The following is a 24,288-nucleotide window of genomic DNA, read 5'->3' as shown; positions in this document are numbered from 1 at the left end:
GATCCTAGCCTTAGGCACAGTCACAGAGTTGAGGGTGACGTTAGAGACTGTTGACCTGTAACAGTCAATCTTTTTTTGTCTCTAAACCTGGCCAACCCTGACACTTCATAGGTTCGCATATCAAAGTTACAATTCATCTGCTGTGACCATATTCTTACGTCTACTGAATAAGCAACAAATCAACAAAAAATAGGCCTACCACTACAAGTAAGATTTTAGCCAACTTATCAATGACAAAAACAGGCTTGCGGGGCAGATGACCTCATGGCACCTGATTCTCCGCGGTTGTTAAAGGGACACTGTGCGAGATTTTTTGTTGTTTATTTCCAGAATTCATGCTAACCATTCACTAATGTTAATTTTCCATGAATGTTTACCACCATCATGAAATTCTAAGTATTCATTATGACTGGAAAAATTGCCCTTTTCATACATGAAAAGGGGGATCTTCTTCATGGTCCGCCATTTTGAATTTCCAGAAATAGCCATTTTTAGCTGCAAAAATGACTGTACTTGGGCCATACTAGAAAATATTAGTTAATTACTTAGTAAACTTTCATGAAAAGGTCACAAATTTGGCAATAGGCGACACCGTTTCAATGAGCAGCCTATAGTTGCAATACCTTTTTTTACCATTTCCCGCACAGTGTCCCTTTAAATCTTGCGCACTGAATGTATACTGAAAAATATTTAAATCGTCTCGGCTCTCCCCTACACTTCTGACTTACCTTGAATTGCGTTTTCCTCTCGCTTGAAATAGGCTACAAATAGGCCTATATAGTAGACAAATCCTGAGTCCGTAAAACGCTGTCACCGATATCACCTCATCTGAACCACAGATCTGTGACAAAGAGATTGATCTTTGTTTGTGATCTGAACTATTCTGGAAGCATCTTTTTCATCTGGTCCCGCCTTCAGCCTTCATGACCTATGAGATAGAGATTAACCTGATTACATTGGCGCGTGTGCACATCTGATTTGCTCTAGGGAGAGATAACCTGTTTTCACACCCACAGACATCACAACCAAGGTCACTGGATGACATTCCATGAATATTTCTTTCACCATGCCATTGTCTATCAGGCCCTATGTCACTGTGTGTGTGTGTGTGTGTGTGTGTGTGTGTGTGTGTGTGTGTGTGTGTGTGTGTGTGTGTGTGTGTGTGTGTGTGTGTGTGTGTGTGTGTGTGTGTGTGTGTATTGTACATGGATTTATATGTATGTCAGTGTTTGAAAACTGCATATGTGTGAGTGTGTATTGTCTGTGTATATGCTGTAAATGAATGTGTCAGAGAAAGAATTGTAAATTCATGTATGAGTAGGCTAGTTGTGTGTGTGTGTAGTTAAACTGCACATTGGAGAATGGTCAAATGCAATTTCAAAATTCTGGATGGAATTCACGCAGCGTAAATGCAAAACAATGATTACAGTATGACATTGGCGCATGGAGAAACTATAGGCCTGCGCCTACATTTCAGCCAATTATATTTTGAGAAATAAGGCTACATAAGATTTTACCAATGACATGTATAATAGTAGTACATTGTCATTGTTGTAAACAGAAATTATTCACTGTACTGCATTTTTGACACAGTTTCATTCGTCCCTCATGCAGGGGTCTATGTAATGAAAACAATAATAAAACAAAATAGGAGCAGAGATAAGAATTTAAGAGCACTGTGAAATTGTTAACGCATAGACAAAAAGGGTCTTAGAGGGTAGGCTATGCCTTTTCCCCCACACACATAGGTGTACACATTCTACATGAGGAATGCTGGTCACAGGGCCAGTTCTTCCAAATTCCTTCCATTAAAAGGGCTTAACAACATATTACACAATTATGTCTATATTCACATTCATTACACATTCATTTCTATATGCAGCCCGATGTCTCCTCTGTTGTGTCAATGAAGGCCCGTCACCTAACTCAATCGTTTAAAAAAAAAAGTAAAAAAAAAAAAAAAAATGTTTTTTTTGTTTTACACATTCTTAAACTATGGCAGCCAAATGTAAACTATGGCGGGCCGCCATAGTTTCCTCAATGTATGGGAAACACTGTCTTTGTATGTCTATTGTAGTAGCTTTTTCTAATTAAGAGGGTTTGCAGAGCAAGGCCCGATTCTAGTAATCTCTAAGGGCGAAATTCTCCCGTCTCAACTTAAGTCGGTTTTACGCACGCACTTTTTACGCGGTCTTATTTTGCGCGTATTCTCCCCTCTGGAACGTCGCCACACCCCTCGCGCTTAACTCAGAAAAACAGCGCGTAGCCCAACATAGGCGTGATATATGCTAAATGGGGGGATGAGTCTCCGCCAAGTTCATCAGTTGTGGCTACAAAGAAACTATGGAGCATGGATTTTCAGATCAACCATGTGAAAACCTTGGCAGTCCATTGAGATCCAACACTGAACTTTAACTTTGAATTTAAAACCACGTGCCAAAAGTCCTCTTGCAAAAGTGTTTCAAAATCTAACCTCCGCTCCTTTTCACAAGCAGAAGGCAAGTATTGGAGGTGAGATAATGAGATGGAAACGCGATGTGTCCCTTTGGCGGGAACTCAGCTGAGCGTTTTGGTGCGTAACAGGTTGACTGAAATAATCAACATGATGGAACGTTTTGTTAAAAAATTGAGTTTGGCGTGTTGCCTAGACAATTCCGGAAATCAAAAACTGATTTAAAATGCTGATCATTCCCACAGTTAAACACACACATAGTAGGCCTGTTTGCTGACTTTTGAGCTGAGTGTTTCTCCGCTTCTCTGTACAGCAACGTGACATTAAAATAATTGGAAATATGTGGATCTCAGCTGTCCGTCAGCATATTACACTTAGGCTACATGCATGCTGAAGAATGAACAAGGAAATCGATCGTCATGAAAAAATGGAGACTTTATATTCTGTCGCAGACATGGGAATTAATTGGACATGGGCATGCAATGCCAAGCCAGGACTTAAACGCGCAGCTGATGGGGTGTAATAGAGACCAGAAGCGAAATGCCAAAGACATGCTCTGATATGTAAGCCTACCTTTTACGTTTAGCTGTAATGACATTCAGGAAATATTTTCTGCCTTACAAAAACATATAGGACAACCTGTAGCCTACCTCAGTATGTGGTGGTTTTGTATGTCGGGCATCAGTTCAGAAAGTTTAATAGGTTACACGCACACATGCACGAGTTCCAATAAATCACAAAAGTGGAGGAGTTGAAATAAAAACCCTTTACTTAACATCGTGGCTACAACATAGTAAAAATGGTGAAGGTTGTTTTTGAATAGGCATACTTTGGGTGGCTGTGAGGACGACTGGAACAGCGGTCTTTAGTCTGACGTGCCTTGTCAATTTAGCCTAGGCCTACTTGTGCACGGTGCAACCTGCAACGAGGTGTTTTTGGTTTTGGTTACTGTCCGTGGAGACAACATGATGATCCTCATACTGATTAATTAATTACCTGCTTTTGTTTGTAAGTTCACCGATATGAGAACATGCTCTGGGCAGCTGGTCATATTTTGTCACAATTAATGTAGGATGTTTATGTGGAACTGTGAATGAATTTCGATTTGGACTCACGCTGACGGTAAGGAACATCAACAAAGCATACCATGTAACATGTTCAAAATGCGAGCCAAGCGAGCGTCAAATGCAATATTACATTTTACCTCATAGTGGCGCTTGACCTTACTACAGCCCTTTGATGCACGTAAAGGCAAACGCGCGTAAGTGCACGGGAGAATACGCTTAGGATTCATTTACATGCGAAACTGCCTGATTTGGCGATTTTGTGAAAGCTTGGGTCCCCATTGAAAACAATGGTGGAACCTTCATGAACCAAGGTTCCGCCACTCTAGAGATTAGAGTGTAGGAGGCTTTTTCGGTCATAAAACATCAACACTTTCACCTAGAAGTTTAGTTGACGCGTTGTTAGCGAGCTCTATGGGATGTCTCCAAATTGTCAAAGTTTCATCTCCCAACTCCCAATACTTTTTAAATGTCAGGTTTGTAAAAAACAGGCCAGGGTCTATGGAGGTTCCCAGTCTTTCCAAAAATGCATTTTTCAAGAGATCAGCGCATGTCCCACATGGAGGTCCATTTGTGCCTGAACCATTTAACCTATAAACTTCATTCAAAGACTGTTAGAGAGATCACATGCATGACTCCGATCTGTGAAAAGGACACGTGCCAACTCCTTTTAGTTTTTTTACAACGATCTTGTAAAGACAAAATACTGGGTCTGATTCTGTCCCCTGTTTACAGCACAATACTAACTGTCATTCAGTCAATCAGAACAGGTGCAGTCAATGAAGGAGGTTGGGGGTTCGAACCCCAGTCGAAGCCATGTTGATTTTCAAAATGATATCATATGCAGCGTTCCTTGGCCAACTTAAAATGCCATGTATGTCATTTAGTATCAATGGCAAATGTGCTGAATTACAGATATGGAGGTTGGGGGTTCGAACCCCAGTCGAAGCCATGTTGATTTTCAAAATTATATCATATGCAGTGTTCCTTGGCCAACTTAAAATGCCATGTATGTCATTTAGTATCAATGGCAAATGTGCTGAATTACAGATATGGAGGTTGGGGTTCGAACCCCAGTCGAAGCCATGTTGATTTTCAAAATTATATCATATGCAGTGTTCCTTGGCCAACTTAAAATGCCATGTATGTCATTTAGCATCAATGGCAAATGTGCTGAATTACAGATATGGAGGTTGGGGTTCGAACCCCAGTCGAAGCCATGTTGATTTTCAAAATTATATCATATGCAGTGTTCCTTGGCCAACTTAAAATGCAATGTATGTCATTTAGCATCAATGGCAAATGTGCTGAATTACAGATATGGAGGTTGGGGGTTCGAACCCCAGTCAAAGCCATGTTGATTTTCAAAATGATATCATATGCAGTGTTCCTTAGCCAACTTCAAATATCATGTATTGTATGTCATTTAATATCAATGGCAAAGGGGCTGGATTACAGATATGGAGGTTGAGAGTTCGAACCCCACCCGAAGCCATGTTGATTTTCAAAATTATATCATATGCAGTGTTCCTTGGCCAACTTAAAATGCCATGTATGTCATTTAGTATCAATGGCAAATGTGCTGAATTACAGATATGGAGGTTGGGGGTTCGAACCCCAGTCCAAGCCATGTTGATTTTCAAAATTATATCATATGCAGTGTTCCTTAGCCAACTTAAAATACCATGTATGTCATATAGTATATCCCCAAAACGCAGAGCTACAACACTTTCAAGATGGCTGAATCCAAGATGGCTGAATTGTTTGGCCCATAACTTCTGACTGGGTGGATGGATTTTTTCCAACATTTCTTTTAGCTTTGTTTTCTCACTTTGTTTCATCTCTGCCCCAAAAGGCAAGCCCGCGTCCAGCATTTTCTGTGAGAATGCAATCTAGTTTTCCTTTGTTTCCTGTTGACTACTACTGGTGACTGAGTTGTAAGGCTGTAACGATACACCCAACCCACGATTCGGTTTGTATCACGATATATGACCCACGGTTCGATATGCCCCACGATTTTATTATTTTTTTAAGGGAAAAAAATAAGAAGAAAATAAATTATGGGCTATATTTATATATAGGCCTATGCTTTCTTTTTGCATTTACCTGCCTACATTATTTTTTTAGGTCTACTAAATGATGTTGCAGATATAGGCCTACCACTGCAACCTGTTCCCCAGGTGTTGACATCAAAGCACAACACAGAGAAATAAGGGATATTAGTTCACCAAGGAAAAATAGGCTTATTACAAATAGGCTTAGATCATATCATGCTGAGATGCTGACCATGTGTGAGAGACAGAGATGGAGAGAGAAGGGTCAGGGTTCCAGTAGGCTATAGGTAGCCTATAACAACTGTCTCACATTGTCAAACATTATCCAATTAATATCCAAACATTAACTGAAAACAACACTGGTAATATTTCGTCAGGAAACATGTTGTATTAAGTTACTTACAGAAATGCAACACTTAATTTTGATGTTTAATATTTTTGTAACTGTTTTGATCGTGCAGCAGCGCGCACGCGCTTATACAAACTAAAGTCGAAATGAACCTCAGTTATGTTCTCAGTATGCAACACGCACGTTGTCTTTTGTTTGGTTTTGTGATTTGACATTTTGAAATGGAGCATGTTTCCGCTAGGCAGGCTTTCAATGTGGGGAGGATATAATGCTGCCTAATATCCACATCGACCTCAACATTCGCCCGACTTCAGACACTTGAGCGTATAGAGCTCTTTCAAAGCTCTTTCAAATTTGGGCAGGCGGAGCATCTCGCTCTCTCGCATTCTTTCTCTCTCTCCGCTCAACGTCTATCTCCACTCAACATACATCGGCGCATGCATGAATCAAAAACATCTTCACACGTTTGATAAAGCCTTCTTGGTCTGTTGTTCATTTCTGTGCTTTACCTTCCGACGTTTGCCCAAGTTTTTTGTCTCGCGGTCGCGGAGGTTGCTCAGGCAATGAATAACAACCAATGCACGTGCTGCTGGTTGGACCTAACATTTTACAGGAGAGAGGGGTGAATGGAAGTGTTACTCGCGCATGTGCGCCCCATTTCTAATTGTCTTTGAGCGCATATACAAGCATTAAGCGCATATGCAAGCATTTGCCTGTATCCTGCTGTTTTCTAGACTGAGGGGTAACAACTTTAAAAGGGCGCATCGCGATTCTGCGAGGAAGGTTCGCGACAGGGGTTTGTGGGTCTGCGTACCGCAATCCCTCGGTTCGATGCAATATCGTTACAGCCTTACTGAGTTGGATTTTGTCTTGACGCGTGCAGGTGAATGGTGATGAGAAGTTGTTCCAGTTTGTCCATTTAATTCATAAAATGTTGGTTGTTTATGTTGCACACTTAAATGAATGAATGTCCTCAAGTGTGTGTTGAGTTTTCGATGGGTTCTCTGCGATTTATTAACATATCTTCCTCAGGACAAAACATACAGCTGACAGCGTAACCGCTGCCTTCAGAATCTCAACAACTGTCACTTCTAAGTTTCGTTCTGTTCACGTGATCTTAGTCACTGGCTACTGAACTCATAGACTGGTCCTATGATGCCATCTACTGGCGAAAACGTGCAACAGCACGATTAAAGTAAAACACAACTTCTGATAGGACAACAAAAAGACAGAGAATGAGAATCAGGGAATAATAAGGGAATAACAAAAAGACAAAAATGGGGGGTCCACTACACTCTCCCCTGCTAAATTAAATGGCGTCCCGACATTTCCCGCTTCAGTTCATACTGTTTTCAACAGTTTGATTGCTTTCCAGGTTAGAGTCCCAAGTTAAGACACATCTCTAATCAGACATCACATAAAATACATCTCTAATTTCAATTTCATGTGTTAAATAGAGGAGGTCATTGTGCACTACGACCGCCATCCATTTCACCGCAGTGTCCACGGGTAGTCTGTCTCAGCTGGGAAAGGGATGACCTTTGACCTGGGGCGAATCTGATCATGGAATCTAACACTTCACACATTCCTAATACTAAACATCTTATCATTTCTCTTACGTAGGAGTTTTTTTCACAGTGTCAGTAATGATACTTATTTGATACTTTCCTCCTACCAGAACTAATTCCTCTTCTATAAAGCCAGTGTGATTCTAAGTGAACTGTCTCATCTCTTCTGTAACCATTCTTCATACATCACACGACACACACTCTCTCTCTCTCTCTCACACACACACACACACACACACACACACACACACACACACACCTCGACTAAAATAACTACACTCATCCTAAAACTAGAGTGCATGAGTTTAACTCAAAGGTAAGTAACTCTATGCATTTTAAACTGACTTGAACTAAGTGTAGGCCGGCCTAGAGTGCCATATGTAAGTGTTCTAGGTGCATATCTAATTCTGGAAGGATATGGTCTTGCAGGCGGTGAGGATGGTGGCGACACCTCTCCCTCTCCCTCAGGATCGGCCGGCTGGAAGGCTGGTGGCGACACCTCTACCTCTCCCTCTGGATCGGCCATCACTGTCTCTACTTCGCCTGGCTCCACCACTTGTTCCTCCTCACTCACTGGCTCTGCGATGCCATCTCCTTCCCCAGGTGCTGGTTCTGCTACCGGCTGATGTGGGCTCTCAGGTCGCTCTGTCGCTCTGTGGGCTCCTCCTCAGTCCAGCCAGCGATGCCTCTCCAGTCATCCTCTTCCTGGTCAGATGAAGGCTCCGGTTCTGTGTGGCGTGTGGTCTTGGTTCTTTTCTTGTCAGTGTGTCCTTTCTCAACTCTTTTCTTCTCAGGTCTCTGTGTGTCGACTGGCAAGAAGTCACAGGGAAGCAGCAGGTTCCGATGAAGCACTCGAGTGCGGCCCTGGCCATCTTCTGGTTTCACTTCATACACAGGACTTTCCGGATGTTTCCTCTTCACCACCACATGGACTTTCTCTTCCCAGAACGATCTCAGTTTTCCAGGCCCACCCCTTTCTGTGAGATTTCGGATCAGGACTCTATTCCCAGGATGTAGCTCTGCTCCCTGAATCTTTCTGTCATACAGTTCTTTTCCTCTTCTCCCACTAGCCTGGGCTGCCTTGTTGGCCAACTGGTATGCCTCCTCCATTCTGAGCTTCCATTTCCTTGCGTACTCCTCATGAGACACACTACCAGCGCTGTGTGGAATGCCGAACATGCTGTCTATGGGCAATCTGGAGTTACGGCCAAAGAGCAGAAAGTATGGGGCATATCCAGTGGACTCATTTCGGGTGACCTTGTATGCGTGGACAACTTTGTCAAGGGAACTTTTCCAGTCGGCTTTGGCTTCATTATCCAGGTTACGCAGCATGGCCAGCAGGGCCTTGGATGCCACTGTACTTTTGGAGTTCAGCAAACAGTTTGTTTTCCCACTCTCCCCCTTGGTCATGGTGCAATTTAGCTAGGGTGGCCATCGGTCCGTTTTTACGACCTGTTTACGACGTTCGTGTGTCCCTCTCTTTGTCTTTCCTCTCCTCCTCGCCTTGTGCTTATGGCCTCGATATGAGGCAACGTCATTGACACAAACTAGATTGACAGACGGTCGTGTTTCCGATATCTGGGGCCGCCATGTTACTCCAGATATTACTTCAGACTGCGCACAACAAATTAACTGTATTGCTGTACTGGCAACGCATACTGCAAGCAAGTTTGTCCGCTAAATGCATTTACAACGAGGGCTCTCGTAACTTTTCAACCAGGGCAAAGAAAGCGTCTTTCTGCACGGGCGCTCTCTGTATTTTGAGCTCGTGCTGTTGCTATGGTTATCCAAGCGTCTGCAGGGGAAAAAAAATGCTGACAGAAGCGTCCGCATCTCGTCTTAAAACACCGCTGATAAACACACTCCTGACCTTTACTTTCAGCAAAGTACATCAAATAGGCTACTATACACATCATGCATGATGCTTGAAAAAAAGATGAAATAAAAACACAACGACAACGGAGGGATTGCCTATCGTATAGCCTACTCTACCGTCTCTGATACAACGTTAAATTAGTGGTTCTGATGACTCCTTTATCGGAGTGGAGAGGTAGGTGTAATGAAATGCGAAAATCCTTCCCAAAACATCTTGTTTTACAACTAAAACTGTTTTTGGCGGCTGAGTTAGTCGAGGTAAGATGGCAGCGCCGCTTCTTGATTTCAGCCTGCTGTTTAGAATGACACAAAGTCGGGGAGTGACACGAAGGCGGGGAGTCAGCCAGTTGAAGCCACGGGTACTGCGCAAGGACGCTAGGTTAGATAGTTAAGGGGCGGGGTTGTCCGGCCGAAGTCCGGACAGGTGGTCACCCTAAATTTAGCGGGGAAGCCGAATTTCAAGACAAAGTCTCCAAAGATTTTCTCAGCTGCTGTTCGAGCACTGTTGTTTTTGCATGCATACGCCTGGGCAAAGCGTGTAAAATGGTCCATGACCACTAGGATGTAATCGTATCCTCCTTTGCACTTCTCTAGATGAAGGAAGTCAATTGAGACCAGCTCAAAGGGGTATGTTGTCTTGATACTAGTGAGTGGTGCTCTTACTGCTCTCTGGGGTCTTTTACGCTTCACACAACTGCACACGTTGTTAATGTGGTGCTCTACATCTCTCTGCATGTGTGGCCAGAAGAAGCGCTCACGGACTAGATTGAGTGTCCGTTCAACACCTAAGTGACCCATCTCTTCATGTAACTGGTTCAGGATCAGGGGCCGAAACTTTGGTGGCATCACTAGTTGTGTTCGTGTAGATGTTTGGCGCCGGAGTACACCGTCAGCATCACACAACAGTTTAGCTTTCTCTCTAGCAAACACTGACAACTCACTGTGCGCGTCTCTGATCCTGGGCCACTGCTGCTGGATGACACACCGCTTCACCTGCTGTAGTAGGGGATCCTCCTCCTGTGCGGCCCTCAGGTCGTCTGGGGAGATGTGCGTGACGGTGTCATTCTGCCCTTCACTGCTCGCTGCCGTGATTGCTGTGGTGATGGCCAGTGGACACAGGAGCGGCTCTCTCTCTTCCTGCTGGACGGACAGACCTTTGGAGAAACTGGACAAGATTTCAGGCTGGATCTGCTGGGAACAGGTAAGCATGTACTTCTCGAGAGACATTCTGGATAGCCCATCTGCATCAGAGTTAGACTTCCCTGGCCTGTACTTGATTGTAAATCTGAAGTCTGCTAATTCGGCCACCCATCTCAGCAGTGTTGCATTCAGTTTAGCAGTGGTAAGTACATATGTTAGAGGATTATTATCAGTATACACTACAAAGTTTGGAGTATAATACAAATAATCTCTAAATCGCTCACAGATGGCCCATTTCATTGCTAAAAATTCTAACGTACCAGAGTGGAGATGGTAATTTTTCTCTGCAGCAGAGAGTGCGGGAGCCATAAGCAATGACCTTCATCTTTCCTTCCTGTCTTTGATAAAGTACTGCCCCGAGTCCTTCTTGTGAAGCATCACAGTGTAGGACGAACGGCTCCAGAGAACCTCTAACAGGGAGAAGGCTCAGTCTCATTGGTTCCCATTGTAGCCAGTTAGCTTTGCATGTATAATGCAGTAACGAGCGTGGGCCAGTCCTTCATGTGGGAAAATGTATGGAATGGAAAGGGGAACCCATGCTAAATACATTGCTACTGCGATTTCCAGTCACAAATATCATCAACAAAACATTCCTGGTAAGCACTATGACTGTTGTTTAGCAATAGGCTTTATTGACAAATCGCACTGGTGTGTAGTTTTACAGCAGGTTAGAAGATTTCAACCTGTACTTGCTAGCATCGCGCTAATGTTTATGGGTTTGGCCCCATAAAAATTGAGCTTTGTGACCCAGTATATAATAATCGAGAGGCGCAAAATAATCGAAACACTACTCAAATGGGGTCTTATTATTTCTAGCTTCGAACTTCATATTAATATTTCAGGACAAAAAATTATAAAAAATCACAAAAATGATAATGGTAAAAAACTCCATTGACACCCATTCATTTTGCACTGTCCCGTGGTTAGGGTTAGCCAATTGTGGCTAACAGGAAGTTCCGTGAGTGAACAGCCCCTGACGGCTCTTCAAAGTTGGGGTAGCCTAATACAGGGGGGCTAGACAGGTGATCTATCAGCTGACACAGTACTGCACTATGCTCATCTTTCCACTTGATACGCTGATGGGAGGGCACCTGGGTTCGCTTCTTCTTTTGCGACACTGCTTTTCTCTTCTTGTGATCAGCCACTATGGCGTCCTGGCTTGACACGTCAGAGCACAACAGGGCATACAGAGGCTTGGCAATGCGAGAGAAGTTTGGGATGTATGATCTGTAGTATGAGATGAAGCCAAGTAGCTTTCTCAACTCACCCACGGTAGCTGGTTTTCGTTCCTTCATATCTTGCACGGGGGCCACCTCTGCTGGATCCATCGTGTAGCCTTCTTTTGTCACGATCTTCCCCAGGAATCTGACCTTGTTCTTGAACAGCTCACACTTCTTGGCAGTCAGTTTCACCCCATGCTGCTGATACCGTCGAAGCACTTTCCTAACATCATTCAGGTGGTTATCAAATGTTTTACTGTGACACAAGTTGTCATCTAAGTAGGGCTCACATACCTCATCTCGCAGGCCAACCAGACATTCCTCCATGCTGCGTTGGAATTCAGAGGGGGCACTAGACAAGCCGAAGGGAATTCTTACCCACTCGTAGAGTCCCCAGGGTGTTATAAAGGCAGTGAGGGGCCTACTACTCTCTTCCATGAAGCCCTGGTGGAACGCTTTGCCTTGGTCTAGCACTGAAAACCAGGCACTGCCGTGTAAGCTGTCTAGCATGTCTTGAATGCGTGGGATGGGATGGCGATCAGGCAGTGACTTTTGGTTGAGCTCCCTATAATCACAGCAGAGACGGAGAGTACCATCTTTCTTCCGCACACAGACAATGGGTGACGAGTAGTGCGATCGTGATTTCTGAATCCAGCCCCTGTTCAGGAGATCTTCTAAGTACTGCTTGACGTCTCTGTGTAGGGGTTTAGGAACAGACACATATGTACGGTGTACAGGTGTTGGGTCAGTGAGTCTGATTTTGAGCTGCAGAGAAGGGATACAGCCCGCATCATTTTCATCTCTCGCGAATGCTTGACACTCTTCCCTCAACATCTGCTTCACTTTCTGCTGCTGTACAAAGGGGAGGTGAGAGAGGTCAATCGGTGGATCATACCTTTCTTTGTCATCCAGCTCATTTTCAGCAGGTTGAAGTTCCTCATTGATGACTGTAGGGGGCACCACAGGGGAGGCTGGGGGGGCGACGACAGGCTTGGCTTCTGCAGGATACACAGCTCTGACTAACTGGACTTGCCCTAGGACTGTGCGGGGGCTCAGAGTGATGTCATGGCATTAGGGTGACCACCTGTCCGGACTTCGGCCGGACAACCCCGCCCCTTAACTATCTAACCTAGCGTCCTTGCGCAGTACCCGTGGCTTCAACTGGCTGACTCCCCGCCTTCGTGTCACTCCCCGACTTTGTGTCATTCTAAACAGCAGGCTGAAATCAAGAAGCGGCGCTGCCATCTTACCTCGACTAACTCAGCCGCCAAAAACAGTTTTAGTTGTAAAACAAGATGTTTTGGGAAGGATTTTCGCATTTCATTACACCTACCTCTCCACTCCGATAAAGGAGTCATCAGAACCACTAATTTAACGTTGTATCAGAGACGGTAGAGTAGGCTATACGATAGGCAATCCCTCCGTTGTCGTTGTGTTTTTATTTCATCTTTTTTTCAAGCATCATGCATGATGTGTATAGTAGCCTATTTGATGTACTTTGCTGAAAGTAAAGGTCAGGAGTGTGTTTATCAGCGGTGTTTTAAGATGAGATGCGGACGCTTCTGTCAGCATTTTTTTCCCTGCAGACGCTTGGATAACCATAGCAACAGCACGAGCTCAAAATACAGAGAGCGCCCGTGCAGAAAGACGCTTTCTTTGCCCTGGTTGAAAAGTTACGAGAGCCCTCGTTGTAAATGCATTTAGCGGACAAACTTGCTTGCAGTATGCGTTGCCAGTACAGCAATACAGTTAATTTGTTGTGCGCAGTCTGAAGTAATATCTGGAGTAACATGGCGGCCCCAGATAGCCTATCGGAAACACGACCGTCTGTCAATCTATTTGTGTCAATTACGTTGCCTTGTATCGAGGCCATAAGCACAAGGCGAGGAGGAGAGGAAAGACAAAGAGAGGGACACACGAACGTCGTAAACAGGTCGTAAAAACGGACCGATGGCCACCCTAACCCGTCCCCAACTGTTCTGGAAACGTCCTTTTCATCTCCGCATACTGACGTCTTGTTTCAAAACCAGACGACACCGAGAAGCGAATGCGAATACCGGCGGCGACGAAAATGCTTTGAAACAGATTAGATCTTCCACACCAACACGGCAGTAGTCGGAAAGTAGCAGCACGGGATAGTGTTCAGTGCTGCCGCGCTGGACTTATGAAGTCCAAGGGTGGCTCTACGTTCCTGCCCTTTCGATCCGGCGGCCGGTGCTGTCCAGTCGAAATCGACTATGTGTCCGCACCTGATTGCTTGAAGGTAACCCCCCGCCCCAACTCTATTTGCATATCACGACTGTGTCACACCCACAGAACCCAAACAACAACACAACTTCATAACACACTAACACATAATAAGGCTAGTAGCTCATTGTTTACTAAATTCAACCTCTGTCCTGTAGCACTTGCAGATGATTACTAAAACACGTGCATATTTCTATGGGTGATGGAATACAGTGTTGGAGTAATTACAAAATAATGAATTACTGTAATGCATTACTTTTTACTGTAATGCAATAATGTAAGGCATTACAGGGGGAAAGCTGTAATATACAGTATACTAGTCACAATGCAAGTAACAAAAGTTACAATGCATTTTACTGTAACCTGGATTTTAATGGTGTTCAGTGTGGTGGGTTAGAAAGAAGCTTTTCCTGAACCTGCTACTTTTTAGTCTGCATGCTGCCAAAACACCTCCTCACCAAACTGAAAATCAATTTTAAAATATTTTAATTTATGGTGCCCTTTCTCAGAATGTCCCAAAAGTCAAAGATTACAGAAAATTCCCATTAAATGTTGTTTTGTGGATTTTTTGCAAACATAAAAAATAGAGGCGACTCAGAACAAGTGGTCGTCTTTGGTTGAGCTGTAAGAAATATGGACTGTACTTCATGTCCATAAATGGGTGTGTGTGTCTCAGATGTAAACGTGGGGCCCCAGCTCTGGCGCGTACACCTGCCTCTCCTGGCTCAGGTGCTGGTGGGGCAGCCCTCTCGCCAGCAGCCCCCACAACGCCATTTTCCGCGACTGTGACTGCCACCTCTCCTCCCTGTCGCCCTTGGCGTTCTCTTGCCGGCCACGCTCCGTCTGCGCGCGCACGTACTCCTCCAGCTGGGCCTGGGTGCGGAGCTGGAAGCCGCTGTGGTCGCGGAAGGGATCCAGCGGGTTGTGGAGGCGCTGGGGGCTGGCCTTGGCGGACTTAAACTCCACATGCTTGATTGGGGTCTGGCGTAGGTCGGCAGGAGTGCGAGTGAACAGGCTGGGGGGTGAGAGGACGGGGGTGATGGTGGTGGAGCTGGCGCCGCTGTCACCTGTAGCAGGAGACCTGGGGGCAAAGGTCACCTGGGGGACCTGGGAGGGGGTGGGAGGTTTGGGGGAAGTATACGTGGGAGATAAGAGCGAGAGGGAGTATACAAGGTCAAAACAGGCATGGAAAAATAGACACATATTGTATCTTGCATCAACATCTACACAAATGCGCGTGCGCACACACACACACACACCCTACCTTGCCGGCTGCAGTGCATGTTGGTCCGGCGGTCTGCGGCCTTTTTTTCCTCAGCGGCCTCTGAAGCGGGTCTCGACCCTTGGACTTCACCTTGACCCCCGACCTTTCCAGAGGAGGCACACAGGAGCGCGCTCGCTGCCGATGCGGCTCATCGGGACTCCTAGTAGTCGCCCTGCGACCTGCGCTGGCGTCGGGTTCGGGCGAGGCGGTGGAGGAGGAAGAGGAGGTTAGCGGCAGCTGCCTCAGAGGGGTGTATATCACCTTAGAGCGCGGGTAGCTGGACGGCTTCGGAAGCCTCTGGAAGTACGGCTGCGGGGCGACCAGAGGTGGCGTGGAGGAGACGGAGGACGAGGCAGATGACGTCTTCTTGGGCCTCGCGTCGGTCCGAGGCGGAGGTGCCAACGGAGGCGTTAACAGAGTGGTTGAGAGAGGGTTTGATGGAGGCGCCGGGGCGGGCTGGGGTGCAGGTGTAGGTGTTGGGTCTGGGCCCGTTTCGCGTTCGGGTCTGGGTCCGTATAGTTTGCTGTTGGGTTCTTGTCTTTCGCGGTTGGATTCGCGCTGTTCGTGGTTTGCTTCGCGTTGTTCGCGGCTGGGTTCGGGTCCAGGCCGTCCGCGGTTGGGTTCGGTGGGCGAGCGGGAGTGCGGCGGCGAGCCCCAGGCGTTGCGCACGGTGCGGGCGTTGAGCTCCGTGTTAGAGCGTAGGGGCTCAGCCAGGGGGCAGAGCTGCGAGGAGTTGCCCAGGGACAGCAGCATCTGGTCCAGGGAGGGGGGCCCTTGCTGGGGCACGTGGGGGGCGGGGGCCCTCTTCCTCACGCGCCGCAGCAGGGCCCACTCGCTGCGGCTCAGCTCCTCCCTTATCAGGGTCGTCTCACGCCCTAACATTACAGAAAAATAATACATACACTTCAGGGCTTGACATTAACTTTTTCACCCACCGGCCACTGTGGCTAGTGGTTTTCCCGAGTCACTAGCCATTCAGGTTTTCCATTAGGCACAACTTTTATATCGTTTTTTTCTTTATCATGATAGTGTATGTCTAACCTCAGAAGCAAGATGAGGGTTTAGCGTTCTATATGGAAATATATCAAGCAAATAGAAACTGAGTTACTGAGATTTTTTTGAACTTAAATACAAACAATTCATACGGGCAGAATAGGGTACTATGATTCGCATGCCATACCAAGGAATAAGCTGCCAGCCAAATTGGCTAGTGACACTGACGGCATTACCAGCCACAGCCAAGTTTTACCAGCATTTGGCCAGTTGGCAGGTGCCAGTGTCAAGCCCTGATACACTTACGTTACACTTACACTCGGAGTTCTTCTTCTTATTATAAATCATTATTATTATTATTACTGTTATTAATAAAATGTAATGCGTTCTTTGATGGGGACTTACGTACATAAGTGTGTGTGTGGGTCTGTGTGTGTGTGTGTGTGTGTGTGTGTGTGTGTGTGTGTGTGTGTGTGTGTGTTACCTGTGTCACTAGATATGTGTGTGTGTGTGTGTGTGTGTGTGTGTGTGTGTGTGTGCGCGTGCGTGCGTGTGTGTGTGTGTGTTACCTGTGTTTCTAGGCGTAGTGTCCTGTCCACTAAGGGCAACAACGTCAGCCTGCAGCTCGCTGTGAGCCCGGCTGCGCTTGTACACATGAGCCCAGTTGGCCCTGCGCGCAGACTCCTGTTGGACCTCTGGAGAGATGAACATGCCGTGTAAACAGGATCATATTATGTTAGTGTTATGTTACGTATAACCAAGGCCTCAGCCCAATTTGTCCAGGCTTGAGCCTGACTATATATGTACTGCATGTGTGTGCACTGTGCATGCTCGAGAGCCCTCACCCATGGCATGTTGCATGCTGTTTGCAGACACAGACCGAGAGCTGTGGGAGAGAGGTATTGCCATCAGAGAACCACTTCCTACTCCACTTCCTCCACCTCCACTTCCACTTCCAACAGCAGCTTCAGCTGAGGGCTCATCCAGTGGATTAGGGGAATGCAGCTGGTGCACAGTGAAAAACGGGACGTTAGTAATGGAATGTTAGTAATATTCAACAATCAATGTTCAATCTACATATCAAATGACGCTAGCAGGAGAGTCAAACGTCAGTCATTTCACTCCGCACACTCTGCTCCATGTGTCACCAGTGTTCCTTTTTTCACATTCCAGGTATTGACATTTGCATCTGCATATTGAGTAGAATTGACTCAGAAAATGTTAAAATGATCAAAGGGTACAATTAATTAGTATTTTTGAAGTGTGAACAAATGTTATCTGAAATGGAGTCAATGTCAACTGTAGCCTCTGCAAATGGGGTCGCCGGCGGGCCTATTCACTATTTTGCTGAAAATAATCAACTGCTTCATAACAACAACTACTTCATTGCTATGACTGTACAGACAGCCTTAATAAGTAACCGATTGAGACATAGCCATCACAATTTTGGTGACAGTAGGGTTATAACATAGGCTCTGCTCTAAGTAAGGAATGACGGCCGACGAGGTGTCCCAATATGGATGAGGAGAAGCGTTCTAACAGCCCGACGGTGCAGCCGAAGGGCTGTTAGCTTCGCCAAGTCCATTTGTGAAACTCTTCCGTGTATGAATAGGCCTAGTTATTTAACACCTGTTTAGCTGTCTTAAAAAAGGCTATGGGATAACGGCCGCAGGTGTGCCAAACTGTCATCCAACTGCACCCTCGCGCATAGAACCTTTGAAATGCTGAGGGTATGTCATCCGCACGATTTCTTTATTTAAATATTGGCAGCATTCTATGCGCGTCTAAGTTAGACGCACGCACGACCGCATGACATCATAGGTGTCCTGTTCTCTGGGAATAATGGACACCTGAAAAAGACGCTGAAGAAGGCTTAGGCCGAAACGTCTGTCTGTCTGCCATGCTAACCCAGTATTAAAACTGCAAGAAATTGATCCGGGAGTGCGGCTTTTTTACTATATATAATGGACACCTGCTCAGCCAACCAGAAGAAGTTCCGTCTGCTCACTGGGTGATAAGGGATTAAAAGAGTTATTTAACTCTGTGTAACTGTCATATTTACTGCGTGCTGGTGCTGATGCTGATGCTGGTGCTGATGCTGATGTTGGAAGAGCTTGCGGTTGGAGGCGCCGATGACAGCCATCCGCTCGGCGCGCACGTAGGCGTTGGTGTGCTTGAGGATGCTGACGGAGGGAGCAGCGGGACCACCGTTGGCGGCGGTGGAGGACGACGCGCCGTCTTTGGCATCGCGCTCCATCGACGACGTGTAGTCCCAGCGACCGCGCGCAAACTGCAGCAGCGTCACCCCGTCGTCTGTGTCCACCACTATGCTGTGTTTGGAGGGGTCACACAAAGGTCATGCAAAGGTCATACAATGGCCAGGTTAAGACTATGGGCGTGTCTCAAATAGCACACTTGTGCACCTTGGACACTGTTTCAGTGCGTAGGGCGCTCATCCAGTGCCTAGATACTGTCCTAACAACACTCCGAATCGCAGTGCGTTAGCGATGGACACTGCATGCACTAAACGTCTGCCCCCACGTTGTTAATGTATCGTAAGAAGTGTGGCATTCAGATCTGTAGAAGAATTTGGTCTCAGTCTCTTAATTCTGAACTTAATACTGTATAATATTGATGTGACACCAACCGCTTGATGTTGAGCCAGTCAAGTATTTTATGGGAACCATTTGGGAGTGAAGGAAATGTAAAAACAAGCATGTGTAGTAGATAGACAGATAGATTATTTATTTGTCCTTTCGGAAATTTGTTCTGTGCCATTTTCAGTGCATCTGATACAATTACAAAGACATTACAATAAACAAGAACACAATAGACAAACACGACCCCCTCCCCTCCCCTCCCTCTATAGAACAAAAAGACAGGTTGACAAAAAAAACCCAACATAAACACAGTAAAGTGCAGTATTCAGTACCAAAGTGCAGTGTGCTATTCAGTCTAACTTACAGTTGTCTTATTTAGGATGGAGATACTAGTAGGTATAAATGATTGGCGGGCTCTGTTTGTCTTAAATGAGGGCATCCTAAACCTCCTACCTGAGGGCAACAACTCATATGCTTGCTGTAAGGGGTGGGAGAGATCCTCACATATGGCATTTGCCTTCTTTACCACCCTTGCTTCAACAGTCATGGCCATGCTATTTAGTGGCTGGCAAGCAATCTTGCTGGCCATGTTGATTATCTTATGCAGCTTATTTTTATTAACAACAGTACAAACAGTAGCCAATTGCTATTTTGCCACGCTAATGATATGCTGGTCCGTCGCTTCCAGTAAGGTCACAACCTTATTGGTCCAAACAATGTAGTGAAGGAAACTCTAAATGTGGCTCGCGACATGAGACCTCGTGCGGAGTGCCATATTAGCAAAACTGTTTTGCGAACTGACCCATGGGACACAGTGTCAGAACTGTAATAAGCATGTGTCTATGGGGCAGCAGTGGCCTAAGGCTGTATACCGTAACTATGTGTGTGTGTGTGTGTGTGTGTGTGTGTGTGTGTGTGTGTGTGTGTGTGTGTGTGTGTGTGTGTGTGTGTGTTGCGGTAGTGCACTCACTTGTTTTCAGACACATGTACGGAGTGCACTGGGCTGCTGTGGCCGCAGGCTTTCAGGACCCTGATGCACTCGCCGGACAGGAAGTTGAATATGCGGATGTAGCCGTCCACGCAGCCCGTGATCACGCGCAGGTACAGGCACGTCACCGACAACACCTCCCTGAGAGAGGGAGAGAACGAGAGAGTGAGCGAAAGAGAGAGAGAGAGAGAGAGAGAGAGAGAAATTAAGTAACTCACACTTGTCCACAACAGGCAACACACAGATGTGCCAAGACACAGATCGAAGACAAGTGAATCAACTCACTCTTACCCCATACACCAGCGGTTTCCAAATGGCGGCCCGTGGGCCAGATCCGGCCCGGGCATGGCAAACATTTGGCCCGCCATGAGGTTGGAACAAATGAAAACATATGTGTGCTATCTGTGGCCATACGGTTGGGCGATTGGTTTGGCCCTCAGCTTCATTTGCGCTAATAATAATAATTTGGCTCTTGGAAGAAGATGATTGGAGACCACTGCCACACACACACACACACACACACACACACACACACACACACACACACACAAGGTATCACACTCACATAGGGTGGTTGAAGACTTTGAGGCACTTCTTGAAGTCCGGGTTGGTGCTCCAGGCCATTGCCTGGCCATCCGTCGCACCCGTCACGATGTGCCAATCATCAAAGTACAGACACGTCACTGGGCACTTATCTGACACCACCTGCCGACGTACAGACAGACAAGACAGACAGACAGTCAGGTAAGCGGACAGACAGACAAACAAACAGGCAGATAAGCAGGCAGGCAGACAATTCTCACCTTAATCAAGGAGCCCTCGAGGCTCCACATCTTCACGAGTCCCCCGACGCAGCTGCTGAGCACAAATGCCTTGTCGATCTTGACACACAGCACGGGGTGATGGTGCTTAAACACCAGGTGCTCCTCACACCTCGCCGACTCAAGGTCCCACACTGTAGGGCAGTCATGGGTAAGCGGTTAGGGCGTCAGACTTGTATCACAAAGGTTGGCTGTTTGACTCCAGACCCGCCAGGTTGGTGGGGGGAGTAATTAACCAGTGCTCTCCCCCGTTCTCCTCCATGAGCATGGTACAGTCCCGCCGCACTGCTCCCTTGGGGCGCCATTGGGGGCTGCCCCCTTGCACAGGTGAGGCATAAATGCAATTTTGTGGAGTGCTGTGGAGTGCTGTGTCACAATGACAATGGGAGTTGGAGTTTCCCAGTAGGAAACTCCTTTCTCTTCACTATACAAAACCATGCAGAATCATGCATGACTGTCATATTAATTTTGCCATGGGTTTGTGTTTTTCTTTTTTTTTTAAGAACTAACATTCCTCAAATATCACCTCAAACGTTTTGTTGTATTATAAGGTGTCTGCTGATGTTGTATCACTTGATGATGATATTTTTGGAGTATGCTATTCACCAATTTTTTTTTCTAAATAATGTAAACTGGCCATGCCCCCATTACAATGGCCAGGATCTCAGAGAGGGCTGAACAAAAGAAAGACTGCAGACAAGCCAAGGGTGCCATGAGCAATTCCACTGCATGTTTAAATTGGCAGTAATTCTCCTTTAAGTGTGGACTTAAATCATGGACGTAAATTTCCCTTAAAGGTGCACTTTGTGGGATGGTAGTCAGAGCAGGTATTGCAACTATGATGCTGCTCATTGAACCTGTGCTGCTTATTTGCAAATTTGATCTTGTCATCAACATTTACTAAATAATAAACTAATATTCACTAGTATGACCAAAGTACATTAAGTTTTGCAGCTAAAAATGTCTATTTCTGGAAATTCAAAATGGCAGACCATGGAGAAGATCCACCTTTTCATGTACGAAAAGTGCAATTGTCCTAGTCATAATGAATACTTCGAATTTGATGGTGGTGGGAAGTATTCATGAAAAAGGTTGTGAATGGGCAGCATGAATTCTGCTAAGAAACTACTACAAATATTACAAAGTGCATCTTTATAGTAAATTCTCTTTATAATCCTATAATCTCATCTGGCACTAACCTTTGACCTTGCAGTCCTTGGCTCCGGACACGAGGCGGTTCCCGTGCACGTCCAGACAGGTGATGGTGCCCATGTGGCCTCGGAGAAGCGCGGTGCACACACCCGTCTTCATGTTCCAACACCTGAGGGGACAGGGAGGAGGTCAAGGAGTCAAGGCGTTAGGGGTGTAAATAATTATCGAAATGTATCGATATATTGCGATGTAATCTGACAATTGAATCGTATCGTGGGGCATTCATAGGTATCGAAAATAATTAAATTGCTGGCCCCTGCCAAAAGTCCTAGCTCCATAGCATAATAGAAGTGGAATATTAATTGGAAAAAAGTCGAATCGAATCGTATAGTATTGTTTCGTGGGGCATTCTTATGTATCGAAAATAATCGAATCGCATCGCATCGAATAATAAGATATCGATATTACAGTAAAATCGTATCGTCATGGAGGCTGTGATACACACCCCTACAAGGCGTGTGTGTATGTGTGTGTGTGTGTTTGTGTGTGTGTGTGTTTGTGTGTGTACTTGTTATACCACTATTGTGAGGACCAAAATCTGACATTACACCTGTGTGTGTGTATCCAGAAGAAGCTGAGATTACTGTATCTGATGCTAAGGTCATAACCGGTTTGTGCGTGTGTGTATGTGTGTGTGTGTGTGTGTGTGTGTGTGTGTGTGTGTGTGTGTGTGTGTGTGTATGTGTGTATATTGTCTTTGTGTGCATGTGTCTGTATGTGTGTGTGTGTGTGTGTGTGTGTGTGTGTGTGTGTGTGTGTGTGTGTGTGTGTGTGTGTGTGTGTGTGTGTGTGTGTGTGGTGATGCTGAGGTCATATCGAGTTTGTGTGTGTGTGTGTGTGTGTGTGTGTGTGTGTGTGTGTGTGTGTGTGTGTGTGTGTGTGTGTGTATGTGTATGTGTATTGTGTGTATTGTGTGTGTGTGTGTGTCTGTGGGTGTGTGTATTGTGTGTGTGTGTAGTGTGTGTGTGCATGTGTCTCTGTCTGTGTGTGTGTGTATGTGTGTGTGTACATGTGCGTGTGTGTATGTGTGCATGTGTGTGCATGTGTGTGTGTCTGTGTGTGCGTGTGTCTGTCTGTGTGTGTGTGTGTGTATTGTGTGTGTGTGTGTGTGTGTGTGTGTGTGTGTGTGTGTGTGTGTATGTGTGCGTGTGTGTGTGTGCGTGTGTGTATCTGATGCTGTGGTTGTATCTGGTGGTTATCACCAGGGCTCTGAATTAACACACGCCAACTCGCCAAATTGCGGGTGAAATTTCATTTTGGTTAGTAGAGAAAATGATCTCCGCGCCAATTTGGCTGGTAACGCCCGACTGGAATAGCCTACATTATGAACGCCTAAACCGCTGCTTCTTTAATGAACCCAACGACGGCAAGGTTTCCTACATTACCCATGGACACCTCCGTCATGATGTAAGCTACACGCTACAGCCATTGGTTAGTCATTTACGTGTATGTCAGTTTGAGCGTAGCTGTCAGTCAGAAGTCATCTGACATTTTCTTAGTCCTGGCCCAATTGCATGTATTTGCTGATTCGGAAAGCCCACGCCATCGCAAAAGGCAGACCTTGCATGGACGTGCGAGTAGTCTACGTGAAAAAAAATATATAACAAAAAAACTAGGCCTACCGACGCTATGGGAGTAACAAAGAAAGCGAACATTTCCGTGACATAGCGTAATCGCCTGTCATTTTGTTGCGTGGTATGAGCTGAGCTCCTGGAGGAAATTAAGGTGTCTAGCAGCAGGCTACTACTGTACATAAACACATAAGACATCATACACTTTATTGCACAACGTGTGTGCGCGCGCGTGCCTGTGTGTTCGTGTCCTCTCCTTTCCTCTCTTCTCCTCCGCTCCCCTCTCTTCTGTGCATGGTCCATGGTATTTGGCTGTGTGTTGACGGCTGTTTGTGTGAGGTTTAGGTTTCTACTGTAGGCTTATAGTAGGGTTATGTGATGTTTGAGTGAGGGTGTGTGGAGATGTGAGGGTTTGTGGTGATGGCTGTATGTGTTTGGTTAGTGCTATGTTAAAGGTCTGGCATATGTGATGTTATTCACTGTTTTCAGTGGAAATTAAAGAAAAACTAATTAAATGGATTGAGTAATGAAAACTAGACTGCCTGTGCAGTCGCCTTCGACTGCTTAAGGTATATCCCCGAAACGCGACGCTTCCAGTCCCCCATCATTCCTACCACTCCCGTCCACCATTTCGTAAACGTATATGATACATACAGACGTGACATGACGTGCATAGGCTTAAAACCAAACGACTATTGTTAAAATGAAGAAAAAAATGGGGCAAATGGTAATACTGTTTTAATGGTTCAGTGGATATACCACATTAGGTACAGTGTAATAACCAGTGTAACAATATTTAATACAATGTAA

The 24,288-nt window shown here is 45.8% G+C and overlaps 1 protein-coding gene across 1 annotated transcript in view; it reads right to left on the bottom strand.

The window, feature by feature from the left end:
* Window positions 1–14,596: 14,596 nt before the first annotated feature.
* The window catches only part of LOC134467618 (F-box/WD repeat-containing protein 10-like), a 20,732-nt gene continuing 11,040 nt past the window's right edge, over window positions 14,597–24,288 (bottom strand). Inside the window, exons 9-17 of the mRNA XM_063221458.1 lie at window positions 21,895–22,016; window positions 20,678–20,829; window positions 20,440–20,579; window positions 19,857–20,015; window positions 18,349–18,616; window positions 17,132–17,291; window positions 16,856–16,981; window positions 15,294–16,168; window positions 14,597–15,136 (exon numbers count right to left, since the gene is read on the bottom strand). Coding sequence (XP_063077528.1) covers window positions 14,702–15,136; window positions 15,294–16,168; window positions 16,856–16,981; window positions 17,132–17,291; window positions 18,349–18,616; window positions 19,857–20,015; window positions 20,440–20,579; window positions 20,678–20,829; window positions 21,895–22,016 — 2,437 coding nt within the window. The 3' untranslated portion in view covers window positions 14,597–14,701. The remainder of the gene's footprint in view (window positions 15,137–15,293; window positions 16,169–16,855; window positions 16,982–17,131; window positions 17,292–18,348; window positions 18,617–19,856; window positions 20,016–20,439; window positions 20,580–20,677; window positions 20,830–21,894; window positions 22,017–24,288) is intronic.

Source organism: Engraulis encrasicolus, chromosome 17 (assembly GCF_034702125.1).
Source record: "Engraulis encrasicolus isolate BLACKSEA-1 chromosome 17, IST_EnEncr_1.0, whole genome shotgun sequence".
NCBI classification, from domain to species: domain Eukaryota; kingdom Metazoa; phylum Chordata; class Actinopteri; order Clupeiformes; family Engraulidae; genus Engraulis; species Engraulis encrasicolus.
Note: the sequence above shows the minus strand (reverse complement) of the source record. Positions and strands in the feature narration are given on the sequence as shown.